General features: G+C 34.5%; 1 protein-coding gene across 1 annotated transcript in view; it reads left to right on the forward strand.

Annotated features, from left to right (window-relative positions):
- LOC149906062 (uncharacterized) overlaps positions 1–21,758 on the forward strand; it is a 78,018-nt gene that overhangs the window by 12,372 nt on the left and 43,888 nt on the right. The window contains exons 3-7 of the mRNA XM_090105644.1: positions 582–799; positions 2,064–2,252; positions 4,293–4,439; positions 5,351–5,444; positions 12,027–12,191. Of these exons, the coding sequence (XP_089961770.1) occupies positions 582–799; positions 2,064–2,252; positions 4,293–4,439; positions 5,351–5,444; positions 12,027–12,191 (813 nt within the window). The remainder of the gene's footprint in view (positions 1–581; positions 800–2,063; positions 2,253–4,292; positions 4,440–5,350; positions 5,445–12,026; positions 12,192–21,758) is intronic.

Here is a 21,758-nt window from a genome sequence, read left to right on the forward strand (position 1 = left end):
ATCTCTCAAGACATGAATAGACGTGGGGTTATATTATCTAAGTTATTTGTATTGTTCATTTTTGCACACAGAAACAATTTTTTACCATTTTTTTGTTTAATATATGCGCCGTTTAATTGCAAAGTATGTAATTCAAGATACTAGTTATATGAATAAGATCTCTAATCGCAATGAGGTCGCGTTAAAATAAACTACCTAATTAAAAATAGAAGAAAAAAACATTCGATCTACGTAGACTGAATAATTTGCCAATAAAATCATCCGGCCCAGAAATCTAGTAGGATGTACCTGGTACATATATTCTATAGTATATCCTACTATACTGTTATAAATGCGAAAGTTTGTGAGGATGAATGGATGGATGTTTTTTACTCTTTCACGCAAATACTACTAAACCGATTACAATGAAGTTTGGTATGTAGGTAGCTGAAGACCCAGAATAAGACGTATTCCAGAAATCCCACAGGAAAGGAAACTATGCAGGTTTTTCTTTGAAACCGCGGGCGGAAAACTAGTATAATATTATATAAGCAGTAATATATTCCTTAGTACATTATTACATAATTGTATTGACATTCCAGTATTCAGACCAATATGGCTGCTGCAGGCAGTGATAGCGAGGGTGAACGACGTGTGCCTCCGATACTTGGACAATTCCCGCCTGGACACATTGCCTCCACCACCACCCCCGGAGCAGAGGGAGTTGAGGACCGTTTCCGCGGCCATGAGGAACTCGAGACGGGTGATGGAAGATCGACACGTGGAGATCGGGAACTTGGAAGCGTTGTTTGATGTTGAGGTACGTTAGATCTACCTATACTCTGTCCATTATATTATTTACTTTTTGACAGCTTCACGCCTATGAAGGATTGTATTGTTTATGTTAAAATGTCATACAAATAATATTGTACTTCATGGACAGGCCCCGCCCACTTAGTGATGTCTACACAGAATTATTCAATGATGGTTCGATAGATTATAATAATCGATAGAAATACTCTGTAAAATATATCCGATACAGAAAAAATATTCTACATATTATGTATATGTAATTTAAACATAAAGACAACCAAATTGTAAGATAGAAACCAATAAATAATAAAATATTAGTTTAGTTTAGTTTTAACATAAAATGCATAGATATGTGGTCTTACATATCTTATTAGTACGTTTACGTTGTAATTATTATTTACGTACCTGATTCGATTTATGATAATATTTTTAATTTATAATCGGAATGGTATCACAATCGATAATCTTTTGGACATCACTTCTGGTACCACCCGTCGAGCTGTCAAAAGGCAATTCTTATAGTGGACAGACTATACACAGATGTAGCTCTTCTATGGGTAGCTATGGGGTGTTGAGTATCGCAATGCGTATATTCCTCTTTGTGTTTCTCGTCTGTTTTTGCGCTTCTTATTAAAGCTGATCAAGTCCGGTCACCTAATGTTATATATCTGTCGGCAAAAAATTTGCTAATTATTTTTTATTTTATATTGGACGACGTGTGTTTCTCCTTATCTTACAAACTCAGTTCTCAAAAAATAAACATTTCTTAGTTCGTCTAATAAACTTTAAAATTGTAGGTTTAATAATTTTCTCTGTTTCGAATGGTTAATGCATTTGTTCCATTACGGAAATAGACGTTGTAAATAAGCAAAGTTCAATAAACTGTAGTACGTTTGGTGGTACTTTCTTTGTAGGGTTGAACTAGAAAGTAATACGAAAATGATTGTAATTATTTAACTACATATTAATAATTTAACATTTGTACTTGAGAGCGACTATGGGGCGATTATACGTATCGGTGATTAAACATTAAAACTAACTGATGTAGAGTTTTTTTATTAGCTAATGAAACTGAAACGTTTGAAGACATTAAAAGCGTGCATTAGCTTTACCCGCTCATTTATTATAAAAAATTCGATATGATGTATACTACCCGACATTTCTTTAGAACGGTACCATCCGGGACTTTCCAAACCCAGGCCATCCCGCCTTCAGCCATCATAAAAAAAAAGAAGTACAATATTAACAGTTAATTTTGTGACTCGTTGCAGACAACAGAGCGCACGAGTTTCTACGCGGTGTACGACGGGCACGCGGGCGCGGCCGCGGCGCACTACAGCGCGGCGCACCTGCACCAGTACCTGGTGGAGAGCCCGCACTTCAAGACCAACCTCAAGCGGGCCATGCGCGACGCGTTCATACGGACCGACAAGGAGTTTGTCGATAAGAGCAAAGAGGACGTGAGTGTTCTTATTATTGGGTAACTGGCTGACGTGATAGACGTGTTCCATCGCAAATTGTCTAACGCTAACCCATGTACATGTTTTCGCATTTTCATAATTTTTTGGCACGTGTTTTGAGATTTTCTGTCAAAAGACAATAACGAACACATCAAAATAAGAAGTATCGAAATAGGTCCAGACGCGTGATGCAGTCACCAAAGGAAATAGGAACTCATTTTAAATATATTGATGTAGTGTGCTCTAAGGAAATAAGAAACTTCGTACCAAAAAATGTTGTTACACTGACAATATCTAAATCGATGATTTGATACAAATTATTAATTTTAATCAGGCTGCTAGAACTGCTAGACTCACGCTGAAAATTTTACTGACTAAAACTCTGCCCACGCGTGTGGCAAAGATTTCTAATGATCGATACGCTAGACTTTATAGGGTGTTATTTTCAATCAATGTGTCAATGTTTCATACGACTCCGTCGGTAATTTTTCCGCAGTCGGGAAAAATAAAACGATGTTGATAGTTTCTTTACAGATAAGTAATAACATATTTTCTGTAAAATTAATGAATGAAAAGTGCTTGATTGGAATGATTCATTAATAGTTAAAAGTAAATGTCGGCTACCTACGTCACGAGTGAACGAGGAAAATACTATGATTCATTCCTTATAAGATTTTCTAAAGTGTGACTCAGAAAGGTCGGCGTCATTCAGAATAGTAAACACGATTATTTATCATTGTAGTTAGAAAGCAGTTTATTAAGAAGATAAAAATGCATTTCTGGGTATTTGGAAAAACGCCCTCTAGTTCTAAAACTAGTCATTTTAGCAAATGATTAATATATTACTCATAATAAGGAAGAAAAGTGTTAATTTACGTTTAAACTGGTAAATTTAGTTGAAATCTCAACAGGACATAGGTTAAATGATAAATCGGCCAATTAATAAGAATTAATAAGAAATGCTGTTAGTTTGTATAATTTTATTTTAATAACAAAATTTTTGTTGTATAAACTCGTGTGACATTTGTGGCTACAACAGGCTATGGCTGAAAAACAGCGGTGAAAGCACTGGCCTTTTAGTCATTGCTTCCACCATATGCTGAGTCCATAGCCTTTTCGTAGTAAACTGTTATTTTTTCTTGTGTATTTTTTTTGTTTATGTGTTTGATTTTTACTGCGAATAAATTCTTATTCTATTCTATTCTATTCTATTCAATTAATAGTAAATGTAGTATTTTCCTGTGTTTAATTTTACGCGAGTATATACATTTATAGATTAATTTTTTTTACGGATTGTTATATTCATTATCTTACGACCAGACAGTCCCCCTGTGAGTCGTGACCACGCTCGCTGCAAAGTGTGCGAAACGTCAGGATAATAATATAATGAACTAGTTTTCCGACCGCAGTTTCGCCCGCGTTTAAAAAAAAACCCACCAACTTATCGTTCCTGTGGGATTTGCTTTGATTAAAAAGTAGCTTATGTCTTTCTGGGTTTTCAGCTACCAACATAACAAATTTCATTGTAATCGGCATAGTATTTGCGTGTAAGAGTAACAAACATCCATCCATCCTCACAAACTTTTGCATTTTTTTTTATAATATTATAGCTTGACCGCAGTGGCTGTACCGCGCCTTAGGTTTGTGCGTGGCGAGGCGGGGGAGAGTACCGACCGTTCCGTTTCTTTCTAACTTCTAACTCGTGTTCTTTCTTACCCGGTCCCCGCCTCACCGCAAATACCTAGGGCGCGGTACAGCGATTGCGGTCAAGCTATAGTATAGTCGGATTTTTAATTAGACGAAGCTATCTGATGCAAAGCAGCTAATGTCACTTTGTAAAATAATGCTGCCATATTTAAAGTAATAGTGATGAATGTAGTTCTCATTCAATCAGATGAATTAACAATGAGTGTGAATAGTTTATCATTTCAAACTATAAAATAACATTATTTCTATTTATAATATACTAGATTTCCGCCCGCGGCTTACTTTTATTTCTAAATTCTACATATTATATAATGTTGTTGTATGTATGTGCAGCTGTGGGCGGCGGGCGGCAGCACGGCGGTGGTGGTGTGCGTGCGCGGGTCGGCGCTGGTGGTGGGGTGGGCGGGGGACTCGCTGGCGCTCCTCGCGCAGCGCATGCGCGTCATGCAGCTCGTGCGCCCGCACAAGCCCAGCCGGGAGGTCAGTCATAATCAACAGATACCTTACTAGGGAAGCGCGTACCATCTTAGAGTTCTTACAGACGAACGGCAAGTTGTGAACGGCAGGGACTACTTCAGCCGTCGCCACCTGTCGACGGCAGCCGTCGACGTATTGACTGCTGCCGCCGACTCCTTGTCGTGCCGCTCGTCTGTTAGAACGCTTAGACTACATCTTAGCTATCCAACAGGCGAGATTGTGATCAAGCGCTTCCCTATCTACAATAAAAAAAAAGTGTGCGTGTACTAGTGTATACACGTAAGATGTGAAACTTCTTTATGACCTTATTGTTCAAAAAATAATTTTTTATATGCAACTTTACAGAAATACGTCGAATCATGCACGGTAGGGATAAGAAAAAGATGGCGCGTAACGGAAAAATGTCACGCGTAACGAAAAAATGTTACACTAAATTTTTTTCCAACCCCGATAAAGAAGTTTCACTTCAAAAATAATAATTAATAAATTGAAACCCATTTGTTGCACGCATTAAAATGTATGCATCCGATCTGTGGATAATGTTGTTGGTTGCGCAGTTGCACCTGTATCTAAATTAAGGTTTAGTGTACTATTTCTTACTGTTTCTGTTTATTATAATTGATATATTTATAAAGAAAAAAAATACGATGAATACTATGTGGGCACAATCCACCACACTGGCCAAGTGCGGGTTTGGTAGATGTCTCATGTCGTCAAACTTATGATTCTTCGACATGTCGATTTCCTCACGATGTTTTCCTACACCGTTCGAGCAGTGTTGATGTTATCAAGATGCGCAGATAAATTGAAAATAAACTTATTTACTTGAAGTCCCTGGTCCTCACCACATTTATATCTATTTTTAAATGAAAATTATAAATGAACCTTTTAAAATTAATTCCTTATTTAAACAGGACGAACGAAGACGAATAGAATCCTCGGGGGGTATGGTTATGCACATCGGAACGTGGCGGGTCAACGGACAACTAGCGGTGTCTAGAGCTATAGGTAAGTTATTTCATTAACACTAGAGCGCACGCGCGGGGGACATAGGTCACCCAGTGCTATATATTGCTAAATATTTTTTTAAACAATCGTGCATGAGTGTTGTTGTCTCAGGTATTCCCCGACTACCAATCACCGGACATTTTAGCAGCGTATCAGCTTCCTTGGTGCAACGAAGTGTACTGTGCGAAAATATAAAAGTACATGGGTGACGCATGTCCCCCGCGCGAGCGTTCTAGGAAGTTTTTGAAATCATACAATTACGAGTGAAAATCAAGTATACCGCTTTTATTTTTTACTGCTCTTATGATCAATTTGTACTTTTAAGAAATTATTAATATATGGGTAACTAAAATCGAAATAAAATACTCATATTCGAGTGCTAGGACATACTTATTTTTTATCCATACTATAATATTATAAATGCGAAAGTAACTCTGTCTGTCTGTCTGTAACTCAATCACGCCTAAACTACTGAACCAATTTTTATGAAATTTGGTATAGAGATATTTTGATACCCGAGGAAGGACATAGGCTACTTTTTATCCCGGGAAAATGACGCAATCCCGGAAATCCCACGGGAGCGGGAACTATGCGGGTTGTCTTTGACTGCGCGAGCGAAGCCGCGGGCGAAAACCTAGTTGAAAATAAAATTTTATTGGATAAGAACAACTTATTCTTAAACTTTATAATTAGATGATTATTTTTACCAAATTTGTAGTTTCCAAAGTAAAAAAAACTGATTGATCACAATAAGTAATAAATTAGTTACTTTTCACAGAGGTTTATGTTTAGCTCATAATTTAAGTAAAATGAGAAAATATTGATATTTTTTTTGTTTCATCACTTAAAAATAAAGTTGATTCATAAATAAGTACATCGTTTACTTTTTTAACTACGATTTTTATGAAAAAAAACGTGCGTCGTATTGGGTGACATATGTGACCCACGCGTGCACTCAAGGAAAATTTTAGGCGCGAGCGCTCTAGTGTTAATATTAGTAAACAATTTACAACACTGTTAATTATTTAATTACCTCTCCTGCTACATCTTATAGTATAGATTTTTTTAAGAAATTCCACTTCGATGATGTCCTCGTCATCATCCTGACGATAATGTAATGAAACCGGCCGTAGTTTTTATAATTAAAAATCGAAACAGTAAATAAAAGTAGAACTAGTGAATTGTGTGTTTCTTTAAAATATCTGAACTATAATATAATTTATATCTTAAGCAACTATTTTCCCCAGCTTTACTCAAATGGTCAATGGAAATTTACATTAATAGCGCCATCTATCGGAATTCATTAAATATGGAGTGATCCAAAAATTATAATAGTTCTGTTCTTCCATAGAAATGAAATGTTTAATCGCGTCACTCGCTAGGGAAAGTCGTCTCCTATCTCCAGAAAAAAAATACCATATCACTACTAATCGCGCCTTTGTGACGTGGAAGCGACAAACAAACAAATATAAAAATAAAAAGTGAGGTTAGAAAGGATATTGCTTATAGAGAGAATAGAGATTAAGATGAATTTCGGTAAAGTGGTTGATATGTGAATCAATAAGTTTTGAATTTTATTCCCGGTGGATACTTGTGAAAATTAGGGAAAACTTGCAATTCGACAAAAAGGCCTTATCACTACGAGGTGTAGTCCAATAGGTACGTATAATAATTATACGTGAAAACCAATTGACAGATGTGATGCCCCTTGTTTAAGAGACTTTCCAAAATATGACATTATATCAAGAACAATTCCACTGTTATCCTATGAAGCGTAGTAATAATAAAATCACAAATTCCTGAAGGAAATAAGCATATAAATTAAATAGTATCTGTGGTTTGGAAAACTCTAGAGTGCAATTGTATTTTGTAATTGACGATTCAACGAATAATAAGCAAGTTAAACAACCATATATTTACGCAGCAGTGAAATACCTACTTCTAACTTCGAATGAATTAAGAATATTTGAGAAATTAATGCATCTTTAACTGAAATATTGAACTTTTATATCAAGAAATGTATTGGGAATGGATTGGAGTCTGGAGTCACTATTTTGTGATTGAATACCATATTGAAAAATGGTTATTGTTTTTTTTTAATCCCTATATATAAAAATAAATCCCTATTTACATATCTTATTAAATATATTAATATATTATAAAATAAAATATATTGAGACGGTTTAACCTGGTAATTTTTTATCATATTCTCACATGTTTCAATTCCGACTATTCACTCTAATCGATGTTTTTATGTCAAATGTTGGCTATTAAAATGACTCCAAAATAACAATTTATAGTAGAGCCATTTTAATAGGCAACATTTGACAGTTCAACAAAATTCAACAACGTAACCTAGTAACGACGACATAGAATAACATGATATTTCGTTTTGTTGTAACTGCACATTTGCTTAACTTTTTTCAATTACGATTACATATTTATAATAATAATGACCGATGCAACTAATTTTAGTATTTGATTTTACTGATAAACCATTCTAAACATAATAAACATTTTCTTATTTAAAGAACTGACGTCGCTACAATTTTGTGTCAATAAACCTTATTTCTTTTTAAATACCAGAGACGTTACTCTAAAAATCGAAATCTGACATCTAGAATCGAATGCATTGATTACTTGGGAATAAAAATCATCATAAATTATTGACATGTGTTTCAAGTTCGATTGACAAATGTTTCAAGTCCGTATCGATTAATTCGCTTTAATCGATGTTTTTAAGCAGGTTTTCTATCAATTTTATCTTCATAGGGTGGTAACACCCTATGAAGATAAAATTGATAGACGTCAAATGTTGCCTATTAAATTGGCTCAACTATACATATTATATTATATTATGTAATTAGGCATGCTGCTCATGAGACGTCATTTTTTCAGAGTTGATAGTTTCGATAGTTAAATTATGAAACCTGTAAAACTTAAAACGTGTGCTCGTATTTCCTTATTATGTTATAAATTTTTGAATTATAAAATAGGTACCTAGTCGTTTTACATATAATATATTAAAGAAATCAATATTGTAAATTATTAATAATGTTTTTTTTTTATCATCACAAATAAATACTCCACCAAATTCCCCAACTGCGAATTCAAAACCAACATAATAACAAATACGGAAACTTGACAAACTCGTCATAATTAGATGACAAGCTCGTTAATTAATTATCATATCATTACTTGTGCATTTCAATGCGAATAAAAGCGAAGTCCGCACAGTTGCAAGGGCCGCGCATTGAAAGCCAACCCCTGTGTAAGAGGCGGGTTAATCAGTCGTTTTATTGGTCGGGGGAGAACTTAGTCCGGGAGCCGGAGGAGAATTATACTTGGCTTGGTGTTGGTTGAGATTTCCTTTGTGAGGGATTCGAGGATCTCGCCGTGTGCGACCTTTTTGTTCTTTAATATGGCTGAACAATGAGCGAGTAATGGAGTAATTAAGTCGGTGTAACGTGGATTTGATGTAGTGTTTCGTATTAGTGTAGTTTGCGGAGAGAATTATCAAATTGCGGTGTTAGTCTAATTTGCAGTTATGTAATTATTAAAGTTAATTGTTTCTTAATTTTATTGTTTTACCAAGAGTTATACTTATTATGACGTAAGAATGAATGATATTAAACGCAATGTTGTGTTTCAATTATAATCACCCCCACCTCACCCCCGTAACGTATTATTACATCTAACCGTATTATAATAATAATATGAATTATAAATTATACAAATATGTAATACTGTAGGAATTTTTACAGTACAGTATTTATTTATCCAATGAATATATTGGTAAAATATATCAAATATATGTATAATGTAAAAGCACCGAAATTTTTCAAATAGCACCCGTAGATCCTGAGATCAGTGCGTCAAACAAACAAAGACACTTCAGCTTTATATAAATAGTATAGATGAGTCACCTATAAAAATAATTATCTATATGACAATATAAGTGAATTTTATTTAAAGATTAAAATGTCAAATTAAATACAGAAACACGTACCCATCTCCCGCACTAGCCATTGCATAATCATTCTTCGCGATCATTACGGTCGTGTGCCCAACATTAAGTTGTTGTCGTCCACGCCGAGAGACACACTATGAATTACCATATCATACTCGTAAATAATGTCGCTTGTAATCATTAACGACGTTCATATTATCTGTATATGCAAATATTGGGACGGGAGGGTGAGAGATGTCTTGTATCTCAATGAAGTGATGAAAATGAATTGATGTTTTAATGTTAATATGTTATTGCATGTTTAAGTTCGTGCAATTGATAGATAGTGGGTAGGTTAGGATCCGAGTCGACGTGAACTTATAACTTCTAAAAAGCTCGATGCACAATCAAATGTAGCTTTAGCGTTATAAAGCTATTTTCCCGCCAATCGTGTATCCTGAAAATGAATATAGGTATATATGTCATATATAGAAAGGAAAGAAGTAAATTACGTATAAAATATAGTATTAAACACGTCCTTCCTGACCTAATAAGGTTCTGAAGCCTAGACTTCAGAACGTTTTTATCAGTTCAGTTTTAACAATTATTCAAACATTTTTATTTATAAAAAGACAGTTTATAAATCTCATCTATTAAAATTGAACACTTTCAATAGCAACATAGATTACATACGAAATAATCACACGACTATACTATTCACCTAAATTCGAACAAAACGAATGCACTCCAGCTAGATGTTTCGGTGTGCGGTGTGCGCGCGTCAGGCGCCGACGAGTCGAGCGAGCCCCCCTGCCCGGCACGGCACTATCGATCACTATGCTTGCATTGCGTGCTAGTGATGTGACATTGTAGACATCGAAATTAAAATTTGAAGCGAATAAATATTTATGGTTTAAAATTTAAATGTTATTTTGAAAAAATATTATTGATTGAATACGAAATATAACGTGATTGAATGAACTTTATCAGCGGTTTTACTTTCGGTGAAATATTTTATTTATTTATTTTAACTTGATCAAGAGTTACTTTTATGCTGAAATACTTTTATGTGAATTTTTAATTTTCATTTTTCGCACAATAAAAACTAGGTACATACTACCTAATTTATACTACCCACTGTATCAAGTACATGAAAATAAATTCAGTGTGAAGTTCTTTATGAAAAATTGTATTTACTAAATTTTTAAATGTAGGTACAATGAGAATTTATATCGATAAGAATCACCAAAATGGAATTAGAGCACGCTGCACGGTGCAATGTTGATACAATCGGGCTGAGATGTTGACATTGCCTCCAATACGCTATCTCTTGTGGGTGTGAACAGTGGAACCCGATTGATTGCACTTCCATAGTATATTGCGAGCATTTAGTTGCAAACTCCGCTTAGTTTTACGTATAATTATTAAAATATATCAAAAGTTAAGAATACCTATCGATACAACAAACCTAATAAATTGAAGCATGATGCCTTAGACTTAGAGCATTAAACCAACTAATGCTCTAAGCATGATGCAGTCATGTTTGTTTATTTGTAATAAATCAACCATATTATTGTAATCGTTTTCATTTATTTGATCCAGCTATTTCAGGCGTATCAAATTAATGTAAGTTGATTGCAGTCAATCATAATCAATGTTTAAAATTAAAAAAAAATATATACCTAAGATATATTACCTGCAATACGCCATCCCCTATGGATGAAACCGCATTGATTCCACGCTCCATAGCAGATTGCGAGACGTTCCGTTGAGTTGCAAACTTCTCCGATAAGTTTTACGTACGATTGGAGCACAATATTGGTTTCGTAATTTCATTAGGCTCAACTTATTCACGATTGTTAGTGAGACTTACTCAATATATACTCTATGTATATTATATATATGTACTTACACGCTATTTATGTATTTTACTCTTGTTAGTATATTGGACGAAGGATAGTTATTGACAGCGTTTAAAATTCAAATTTATAAAGTTAAATAAGCAACATGATCACAGTATGATTTCAGTTTTTTATTAATATAGAATTAAACATAGTGAACATTATATTGCATATAAATTTTATACGCGAATAATAAATAGTAATGTTCTCTTTTATACGCTTAACAACACAAACAAACATTTAAAGAAACTTTAATATTTACCTTCCGCAATCAAAGTTTAATAAAAGCATTCATGTGCATTATAACTACAAAAGTTTTTAATTGAAAGAAGCCATTTTCCTCTTGCTAAGAACTGCGTCCTGGCACCGTAATGATATACAGGAATTTCCGTTCGCTATTTCCGCGAAGCACCATCAATGTTTTGTTTACTTTGTTTAAAATTAGCTACAATTTGGGTTGGAGGATTTGAACTGTGAGTAACCTCGTAACAGGTGTTTATAAAGATTAATAGAGAATTACAAGTTTATGCTAAGATGTTATTTCAAGAATCCGGTTTGCTATGCTTAAATTAATATAATTAAAAGTCTTCCCTTTTCTTTATGCATCTATGAGTCTATTCTGTGTCAATTTTGGTCGTTGGTCGTATATTTTGTCGTTAAAAGGCTACGGATTGTGAAGCTACCTTTTGGGAATGTACGACAGATTAACTGATGTCACTTTCTTTATCTCAGGTGACGCACAATACAAACCGTACGTGATAGCGAAGCCAGAGTTGGGTACTCTGGAGTTGGACGGTGACGAAGACTTCCTGGTTGTGGCCTGCGATGGGCTCTGGGACGTCGTCAGTGAAGACGAAGTCGCTCTGTCTGTGTACAGGCAGGTAGCGGCCAATCCAGGTAAGTGTAGATTGGGGTTGGCACATAATGTGTGATGGGTGTTATTTTATTGATGACTAGCGACCCGCCCCGGCTTCGCACGGGTGCAATGCTGATACCTACTAAATACACTACAGAAAAATTGTGAACGTTGTATAGGTATAAAAATATAGCGGCCCGCTCCGGCCTCCGGCATCGCACGGGTATAAAATACATAGCCGGGCGGCCGCAAACGCTACGTCCTGCAATTTTTAAATCTGTAATATCTTCGAAAATATTCACTTAAATCATACGGTGTAAAGGGCCATATAGATCTATATTAAATGAACAATGTATCCATGGTATTTAATTGGTTAAGGATTAATGCTGTATTGGTTAAAATCGCTTCGAAAATTAGCCATTATTTGTCGTAAAAAGTAAATGACAAAAAAAAGTTATTGTGGGTTATCCATAAGAGATAGACATATACCATCGCGGACTTTTCTGTAGACCTTTTCAATGTGTATAATACTTGGTACATTATTTTGATAAAACTCGTAGGGTTCAGCCTGCGTTTGCAATGTAAGCGGAATAAATGTAATTTTTTACGACATCACATTAGAAACCTCAAAAATAACAGTACTTCTCCACTACTTAATGGATCTTATTATACATATAAACCTTCCTCTTGAATCACTCTATCTATTAAAAAAAACCGCATCAAAATCCGTTGCGTAGTTTCAAAGATTTAAGCGTACAAAGGGACATAGGGACATAGGGACAGGGAAAGCGACTTTGTTTTATACTATGTAGTGAAGTGACGAACATTCTGTATATTGTCATCAATTATTTCGTTGATAATAAGGATACTTCTAAGGAAATTTTAATTTTAAGAGTATAGTGTTTTTAATTGTTTGATGAATACTTAATTTTAATGCTAATACTATTCAAAGTTTATTTCTTACACAGTTATTAGACGGTTCACTTTTTTTTTGTTAAAAATAACAGAAATTAAAATATAAGGTATTTTTAAATGCAAATTTGAAGCAGAACAGTAAAACTTAATAACACCTAGTCAAAGCCACGTAAATGTCTGTCAGCAGCCGCGATAGATAGATTTGAATTTGCCTTTGCGAAGCTCGGCGTTGCATTCCATCGTTAAAATCAAAACCATTTGTGGAAATACACCTGTACTCTGATTGTCAAAGAACTTTTCAATTGGCTAGCCGTTAGGCAATTTATATCACAGAGTTTAAAGAAGACATACTAATTCCTAATCTATTATTTGACACGTAAGGATAGAACAAGGGTCTTGGGTTATCTGGTGGAACAATAAACACGGACTCAGATGAAATCTTCTCTATTATCATAAGGGTAATCACCAAAATATATTTACTGTTACCTTTTTGGGTCACCAAATCTTAGGAATCTAAAATTCAAATTAATCCTTCACGTTTTGGGAAAATCGTACGCGGAAACGACAGCTTTCCCTTGTCGTAAGATGTTAATCCGACTCGGGGATTTATCATAATTATAAAAATAAATATTCGCAAATTGTTGATCGGAAATTGGCAAGGAAGTTACGGGTTTTGTAAAACGCTATAATATATCATATAAATTACGACTTGTGCAACAGTTAACAGTCTATGTAATATTAATGGCCCATGTTCAATGCACTAGTTCTGAGATTACATTTAATCTTGTATTTTGTTTCAATGTTTGACTAGAATTATTAATATAATTTTTATACGAATTTTTGTCGGAAAAAGTTGTATCTATACGCCATAGAGTACATAAAGGGCTTCATTATAACTGATAATCTCGTAGAAAGTACGTGCACATAACACACATTGTGTCTTACGTATTGTGACGGTAAATGGCGGATTTATGTCACGTCTATAAATAGCATCGGTTTTTACTGACCGATAAGGAGTGCGCTTATCATAACGCTCATTATGCGCGTGTTTGTATACGTTTAGTATTTGAACTTGAACACTAGGTTCATGGTTATATGAGTCACAAATAATACTCGCTCTTATGTTATTACATCCATTAAAGTAAACAAGGTAAACGAGACTGCATTATTAAATGGACCTATTGTGCCCCTGATGACATTTTACATTGTTAGGTTATATTATTTAAATGTTTGTTTAAAACTCTATACAATTCAAGCTTACAATTTCGAGTGCGGAAGCATTGTATAAAGTTTGTTCAATGTTTAAACTTGGCCACAGTATCACGTAGAATGTAGATGGTGGCGTTACTTAGCAAAAAGTTATGTATTTTTAATAGCTATGTCTCAATAAAACCAATCAAAATTGTTTTGTGTGCGAGAAGGCCTCTTGTTCCGGTGTGCGAATAATTGAGTCTAGACAAAAAATAAGTTCTATCTGTATAAATATCACTTAATTGAAATGATAGTATCTTAATTTAACTTTTTATGATAAGACTAGAGGAACAGTGTTTGCTTTACTTTAAAAATTTAATCGCTCTCTCCAGTTTTTGTTTGCCGTCTTTCCCATTAACACTGGTCTTTATTGATCCTAAGTTAAAATATAAAAAAAGGTACATACTCCGATAGTACTCAGCGAAAAGCTCATACAAAATTAAAGTCTGAGCTGAACACAAACTTCGAGTTTTCATCGTAAGCTAAGAATAAGTTAGTTTGCCAATATTGCATTTCGTCGGGAAAATTTCAAGTTTGGCAACGTTTATCACTTAATAATTTGAAAGTGCTTTCAATTTAGAAATCTATTCAAGTTGTAAGTTAACTAGTATATAATATTATGTGTTAAAATTATATGGTGAGATTTTTTTTTTGAAATAGGAACACATTTTATTTTCTGGCTAAAGTTTTGTTATGTCGGTATGTAAAATTGTCTAAAGTACACAATAACTTTATTGTATCCTAATTTCTTATACTTACTCTTGAAAGATTACATTGCAAAAATCAGGGTAGAATAACCGCGGGTATTAACGATTCGCAGTAGGCTCAGTCGAGCTTTTCCTTCATACCGACTAATCTCATTTACATTGTGATATAAACGAGACGATTTGAGTGGGACTTATAGTCCGGGATACATCGCCCATTTTTGCAAGTGATTACTATCAAGCTAATTTTTCGTGAGTAGCTTTATTTTGATGAGATGCCCAATAATTTCATGTACGAAACTCTCGATTGTGGTAGCTTACAGAGGTAACAAGGATAAAAATTTTTGATTTGACGGTTCTCAAATATTTATTACGCAATTTGTAGGACAATATGTCCGTTGAATTATACAAGTATTAAATAAGTGAAAATAAAAAAATCAGCTGGTTAGTAATCATTTATGATGACTTCGTTATCGATACACATTGGAAAGGGGGACTCTTTGATCAAACTATAGATTTTGTAGGACAAATATTTTTTCTAATAATTTAGATAATTATCTTGAGATTGAACAAAAAAAAAAACATTCAGTTGGTAATTAATATTTGAGAACCATCAAATCAAAATATTTTATCCTTGTTTCCTCTGGTAGCTACCACAATCGAGAGTTTCGTACATGAAATTATTGGGCATCTCATCAAAATAAAGCTACTCACGAAAAATTAGCTTGATAGTAATCACTTGCAAAAATGGACGATGTATCCCGGACTATTAATTTATTATAGGCTTTAATGTATTTTTGTGTAAGCATAAATCGTATTACTAGTTAAAGTTAATAATGTATTTGTTTCTTTGTTTAATAGAGCATACGAGTTAATCTGATCTGCTTATCTGTAACTTATTATAAGTCTTGACTACACACATTTGTTATGATAAATACATCGTTTACGAAAATTTAGACAAATATTTATTTTATCTTGTTTTTATTTCGTCTCTCAAATAACCTTGCGGACATTATTGATTGGCAACATTCAAGAACGTTCATTGGGTCATATGATTTTGACGAAATGAGTATTTGTTCTGTTATACGAGTGCTCTGTCTCGGCCACAATAGCGAGAACTTTCTTTGTGCGTATTGTTCCAGTGTTCCTATGAAAACTACGAAACACCAAGACCTACACATTTTGGTAACTTGGGCGCCCTTCAAGTCTTTGTTAAGTGTCGTTAATGGATCGCAAAGCTCCCAGTATAAAGAGCTTTCATGTCGCACAACAGATTTTTGTTGTCGTGTAAATATGAGGGCTTTTCATTGTGGCACTTTACTCGGAATGAGGTGATGAACGACACTTTGATGTGTTCGCAAACTTTGAAACCGGGCACTTTTTTCTGAACGACACTTAAAACTTTACGATTCAAAGTAGGAACTTTATAAGTGACCATTTATTGCAACGCGCGCGCACATTTGAAATTTAAATCGCTTGTCCTGAAACCTCACGTTTGTATAAACATTTGCCAACTTGTTCAATTCTCTGTGACGTGGTCCACTGCTACCCGTGCGTTTATCAGTTTGTGTGGCAGCTTGACGTTTGAATTGAAACCATCATGATTTATTAACTTGCTACTTTAACTCGGAATAGTGACTAATAATCTCCGCGGAAAACTAACGTTAGAAGTTAATAAAAGCAATTGTAACGCCTTATTTTTTGCAAAGTGGAACTGTTATACAGCATCGTAACGTACATGAAATAAATCACCTTGTATATGAACCATTGCGATTGTAGATCGATAGTTACCGATAGAATCTCCATCTAGAACAAGTAAATTGGCTTCCTGTCGATCTGGAAAGAATTGTTTGAATAAGTGTTGCGAAAAAAATGCGAACAATAAGAACATAGCCATAGGCTGTGTTCCGTAACGAGATTGCCGCGGTGCCTAGAAGTCAGTCGGGCTGCGGTCAGGCCGCCACAACAGCCCCACGATATTGTTTCGTAATTGCGTCGGAAGTGGGGAAGTGGTGAAATTGGACACTTTGTTTTCTCCTCGCCCCCGGAACGCGGCCCTGCCTCCCCAAGTCTTGATGAAGCCTGTCTGATAATTGACCTTTGTTAGTTCGTAAACAAGCTATTCATAATCTGAAGAATCTTTTGCACGTGTCTAGACAGACTTATTGAAAATATTTTGACCTCGTACTTGTAGCTTGAACTGTATAACGATTAGGTTTTAATTTTCTTTGTATTTTTAAACTATACTTTGCTGATCATATACCTGTCAGTTTACCACTTTATTTAAAGACAAGAAAAATGTACTGCTATACTTTAAATTAACGGTAAGTACATAAATGTACACTCTCCAATTATTTTGTGCGTTTTATATTTGATACATTTCATGAATAAAATTAATTATATTACACCTAACATGTGCTATCAAAAATATGCAAATTTCGTGTTAAAATAAATCGGATTAATTCAGTTTATTTATTCTAATTACGGCACACTCTTTGGTAATTTTCGAGTTCAGTCGAGTGGACATGTGATGTCCTTATTGGATTATGCGATTTATCAGTTTAAAATCGTCCGAGTTGGAATTGGGGCGAGGGTGGCACTTCGACCGAAATACGACCTGGGTCATATCCCTTTATAACGTGCCCTTGTAAGTGTAGAGGTTAAATTTCAAGGTGCTGCTCACTTGAATTGAACGCATTATTTTGTGTGTACACAAATCGTGCGCTTGAGTAAGTAGATCTTTTTCTGTATGAAAGATAATTGTAATTTGTGTATTTTCTTCACTTTACTTGACGATACATTGTAACAAATATTATTTTATCTACACAAAAATCATTAAGATTCGATGGTTTGTATTTGTTTTTCACTCAACTGAATGGATTTGAAACAACTTTCGTCAGTAAAAAGCTATATTATTCATAAGTGACATAGGCTAAATTTTGCTTTTTTAACCAGGATCTAATCTGGTGGAACAGCTAATAGATAATAAAACAGAAATTCGCTACGCATTAGGTGTAAAGCTGGTGTCGAAGCCCTGCAGTGTGGTGACCTCGTCAACGATTGCAGCGATACCATTGTGTTGTTGATACCGCGATAACAGATAATGTTCCGTGCTATTCAACTGCAATAGAACTAGGGCTGCCAGACGCTATGTCAGAGATAAATACATATAAAATATAAATAAATTTTATAGGGTTTAGCGCTTAGATTTTTCTTTTGCTTGTTGGCGTTCGTTTTATAGATATTTCTTAAAAATATGCATTTATTTACCAAGCTGTTATCAATATGAATGCCAAGAAAGACTAAAAGGAATTATTTTTTTCGGATTTTCAGTACACATAATATTTAGTGTAACACAAACATACTTATATTTTATAGCAATTTGTCGTGTTAACAACCCTATTTAGCACAAGTCTGCAGCACTGTTAATGTATGCGCTATCTTCGATAATCTCCTGACTCCTCCATAGTTTAGATTATCATTAAATGTCTATTGGTCATTTTTGTTTGGAATATATTTATCTCTTTGCTTCTCGAACTTTCTTCGGCTACTAAGTAATATATATATGATAGAGACAATTTCGTTTGAAATTGTTCGAATTTAATATATTTTCGAAAACGATAGAACCACCAGTAGGTGGTAAACAATAAACAATTGCGTTATAAAACTCTATAAAAAATATTTTTAATAGCTTAGTTAGCATTTTGTATGAAATATTCACGAATATTCTAAAAAATAGAAAATATGCATGCGAAAAATTCAGAGAAATTAATTCGTCGTTATTTTCATATTTTGTTCTTGAATTAAATTAAAATAAAATAAGCTCTGCGTTTATGAAAAATAGCGCTTTCTGGGTCACAACGTCTATTGTATAACTCCAAAAGAGTTTTCTTAATTAAAAAACATGCACCAAAATTGCTATATTCTTTGCTCTATAATACTCATAGACGAGTTTATATTTGCAATACAGAGATTTAATCATCCCGAGGTACTCTTGCGTTCATTTTGTGTGGTGAAGTTGATCTAACATCGAGCCAATTCAATTCCAATTTGCGAATCGAAGATCGTTACAACTGGAAGAATCTTCATTAAAATTGCTTTATCGTAGACAATGATGATGATTGTAACAAACATCTCGTCGATATGTTTAGCGATTGAAGTGTAATTTTCGCCGTTTTAAGGTTTTCATACAAAGTTTAAGTCGAAACTTATTTGTGAATTATAAACCAACTTTTAGAAAAAAATATCGAATAATTTGCCTATATAATATAACGATTGCTGGAAGTTATATTGCTGCATTGCAATTAGATAGAATGCTTGAGATGCTATATTACCAAATGAATTATCTACCTAATTTTCGCTTAGAAAATTGTCTAGAAAACAAGCGAGCACTTAAGAATACATTTAAATTTAGTAATTTACTGCAATTGAGCTAACAACACCGAGTTATATTACATTCCTTCAAAACGTTCGAATGTTAACAAAAATTCAGTACAACATACCACTGCATAATTACCGACCTAAATACTTGTAAATGAATATAAATGTTTTCAAAATACACAGCAATCTAGAATCTAAAATTGCTGTGCATTAAAAAAGTATGTCAAGATGTGGACTTCAAAATATTGCGCGCTGAAGACCCCCGTGCTAAAAATATCTGGTGACCCTTGCCTGCTACCATCAATGATTTAATTTATGACCATTATATCACTGTTCACCTAACTTCCGCCAATTGCTGTGGAATATGAAGATTGCAGGAGCCATTGATTGCGTTATTTTTAGTCTATTGACTATTTGCTTGCGTTGTAATGCTCCCCATTCGAAGCCAATTAACAAAATGTTTAAATCGATCGTTATCCGTAAAACGTGTCACAGTAACTGAATTTCATAATGTAGCATTTCTGATTTCTTGCAAAACACATACGAGCGGGTTAATTAGTTTCTGTACATTCGTGTCTGCGTGAAATCAAGTGCATTTATCAATTTCACCTGCTATAAACGGATAAGTTTTATCGCTCTGTTTTAAATTACAAAACTTTGCAGTTTTTGTGAAGGGTCTCGTTTTCTGTTGAAACATTGTTAGGTAGTGCCGGAAGAAAGTAGTTAACATGTTTTGTTTCCTATGAAAGTGTACGGGTTTCGCTCCATATGACATGTCGGCCGAGCGGAGTGGCCGCGCGCGGAGCTGTGGCCGAGTATTTCTTAAATTTGCATCGCATTGTATGCTCGTAGACGAAGACGGGGCCGATCGTTAATGCCGTCTGGACTCTGGATGTATCAGAATTGAATTTTTTTATGTGATCGTATATCTATCGCACGCTGCTCGTATTACTCAGTTTATTGTGAAAGGTTTTCCATTGTACGTCTCATGGAATTACATATTTATTCATACTACTCGTTGAGGTTTCTATTCTTATCAATGTTAATGGAAATTTGTCTTACCTTAATTATAACTGGGGCAGGGGATATAAAATGGAGCTACTGAAGCAATGTAAAAGTTATCTGGTGAACAATTTTCTAGGTTTATAAACCAAAACGCATATTTACTAACTATACTTCGTTAATTTATTTGTTTTTGTTTAGATCTTATATATAAAAATGAATCGCAAAATGTGTTGGTAAGCGCATAACTCGAGAACGGCTGAACCGATTTCGTTAATTCTTTTTTATTATATTCCTTGAAGTAAGAGGATGGTTCTTACGTAGAGAAAACGTAAATATGTACCACGGGCGAAGCCGGGGCGGACTGCTAGTTATAAATAAAATAGTACCTACTTATACAATAACTATTATCCATAGCCTTACAATTCTTACGTTCCAAGTTTTTGCCCATAAAATCTGCGCGCATGACGTTCAGCGCAGGTAATTTACGACGTTTTTATGTTTCAGCAACATTTCAAACTAATAACTGTAATTTTTTTAGTCGCGGTGTTAAATTTCCTTGAAATCGCGCCAGTCCGTATAATGGACGTAAATAATGTCTCGCCAGGTAAACAGTCAACGCTGAAATATGATAAATAGTGAATCCATTAAGGATTTTGTTTCTCGCGAGACAATACTCGTGAACGGTGAAAAAACATTCGGCCCGCCAGCCCGCAACTGATTATACAAAACAATACACAGAGTAGTGATTATATTTCCAGTTGAGTGGTGTCGGTGGCGAGGGTGCACTCGCAATAAAAATGTATGGCGCAATGAGGTCTGTGGAGGGCCGTTTCTACAATGGCAGCCCTCTCGCTTTGACATCGTTACAATTATTGTGCCACCCCTGTTCGCCGCAGCTCGTGATCGGGCGATTGAAATGCGCCCGTATTTGTCTAAGTTGTCTCCGGCCGCTGTTTATTGTGCTGTTAATTGTAATTATGCAGTTGTACTTTTTAGACAAACGACTGGATAAATATCAATTCAATTAACTTTATATAAGAACTTACACATACCGTACCTATAATTTCAAAACATACAATAACCAATATTTATATTCTACAAGAATATTATGAAGAAAATGATATATAGGTATATGTAAACAGTTTCTTCAAAGATTTTACTAAGTGGCAATAATTTTCAACGGTGAGTCGGGTTGACTTCCTCAATTTGTCTCTTTTGTGCTGCAAACCACCTCGTAATGCTGACAAAGGCTAAAGTAATCCTTCGTATAAAGTAGGATTACGAGAACGCAATTTGAGGGAACCGGCGAAAATAAATTCTGTCCATAGTAGAATTACATCGATCTTCTATGGT

Source organism: Colias eurytheme, chromosome 9 (assembly GCF_061535395.1).
Source record: "Colias eurytheme isolate Ceu_HAF_F1 chromosome 9, ilColEury1 Martin Lab GWU primary, whole genome shotgun sequence".
Classification (NCBI taxonomy): Eukaryota; Metazoa; Arthropoda; class Insecta; order Lepidoptera; family Pieridae; genus Colias; species Colias eurytheme.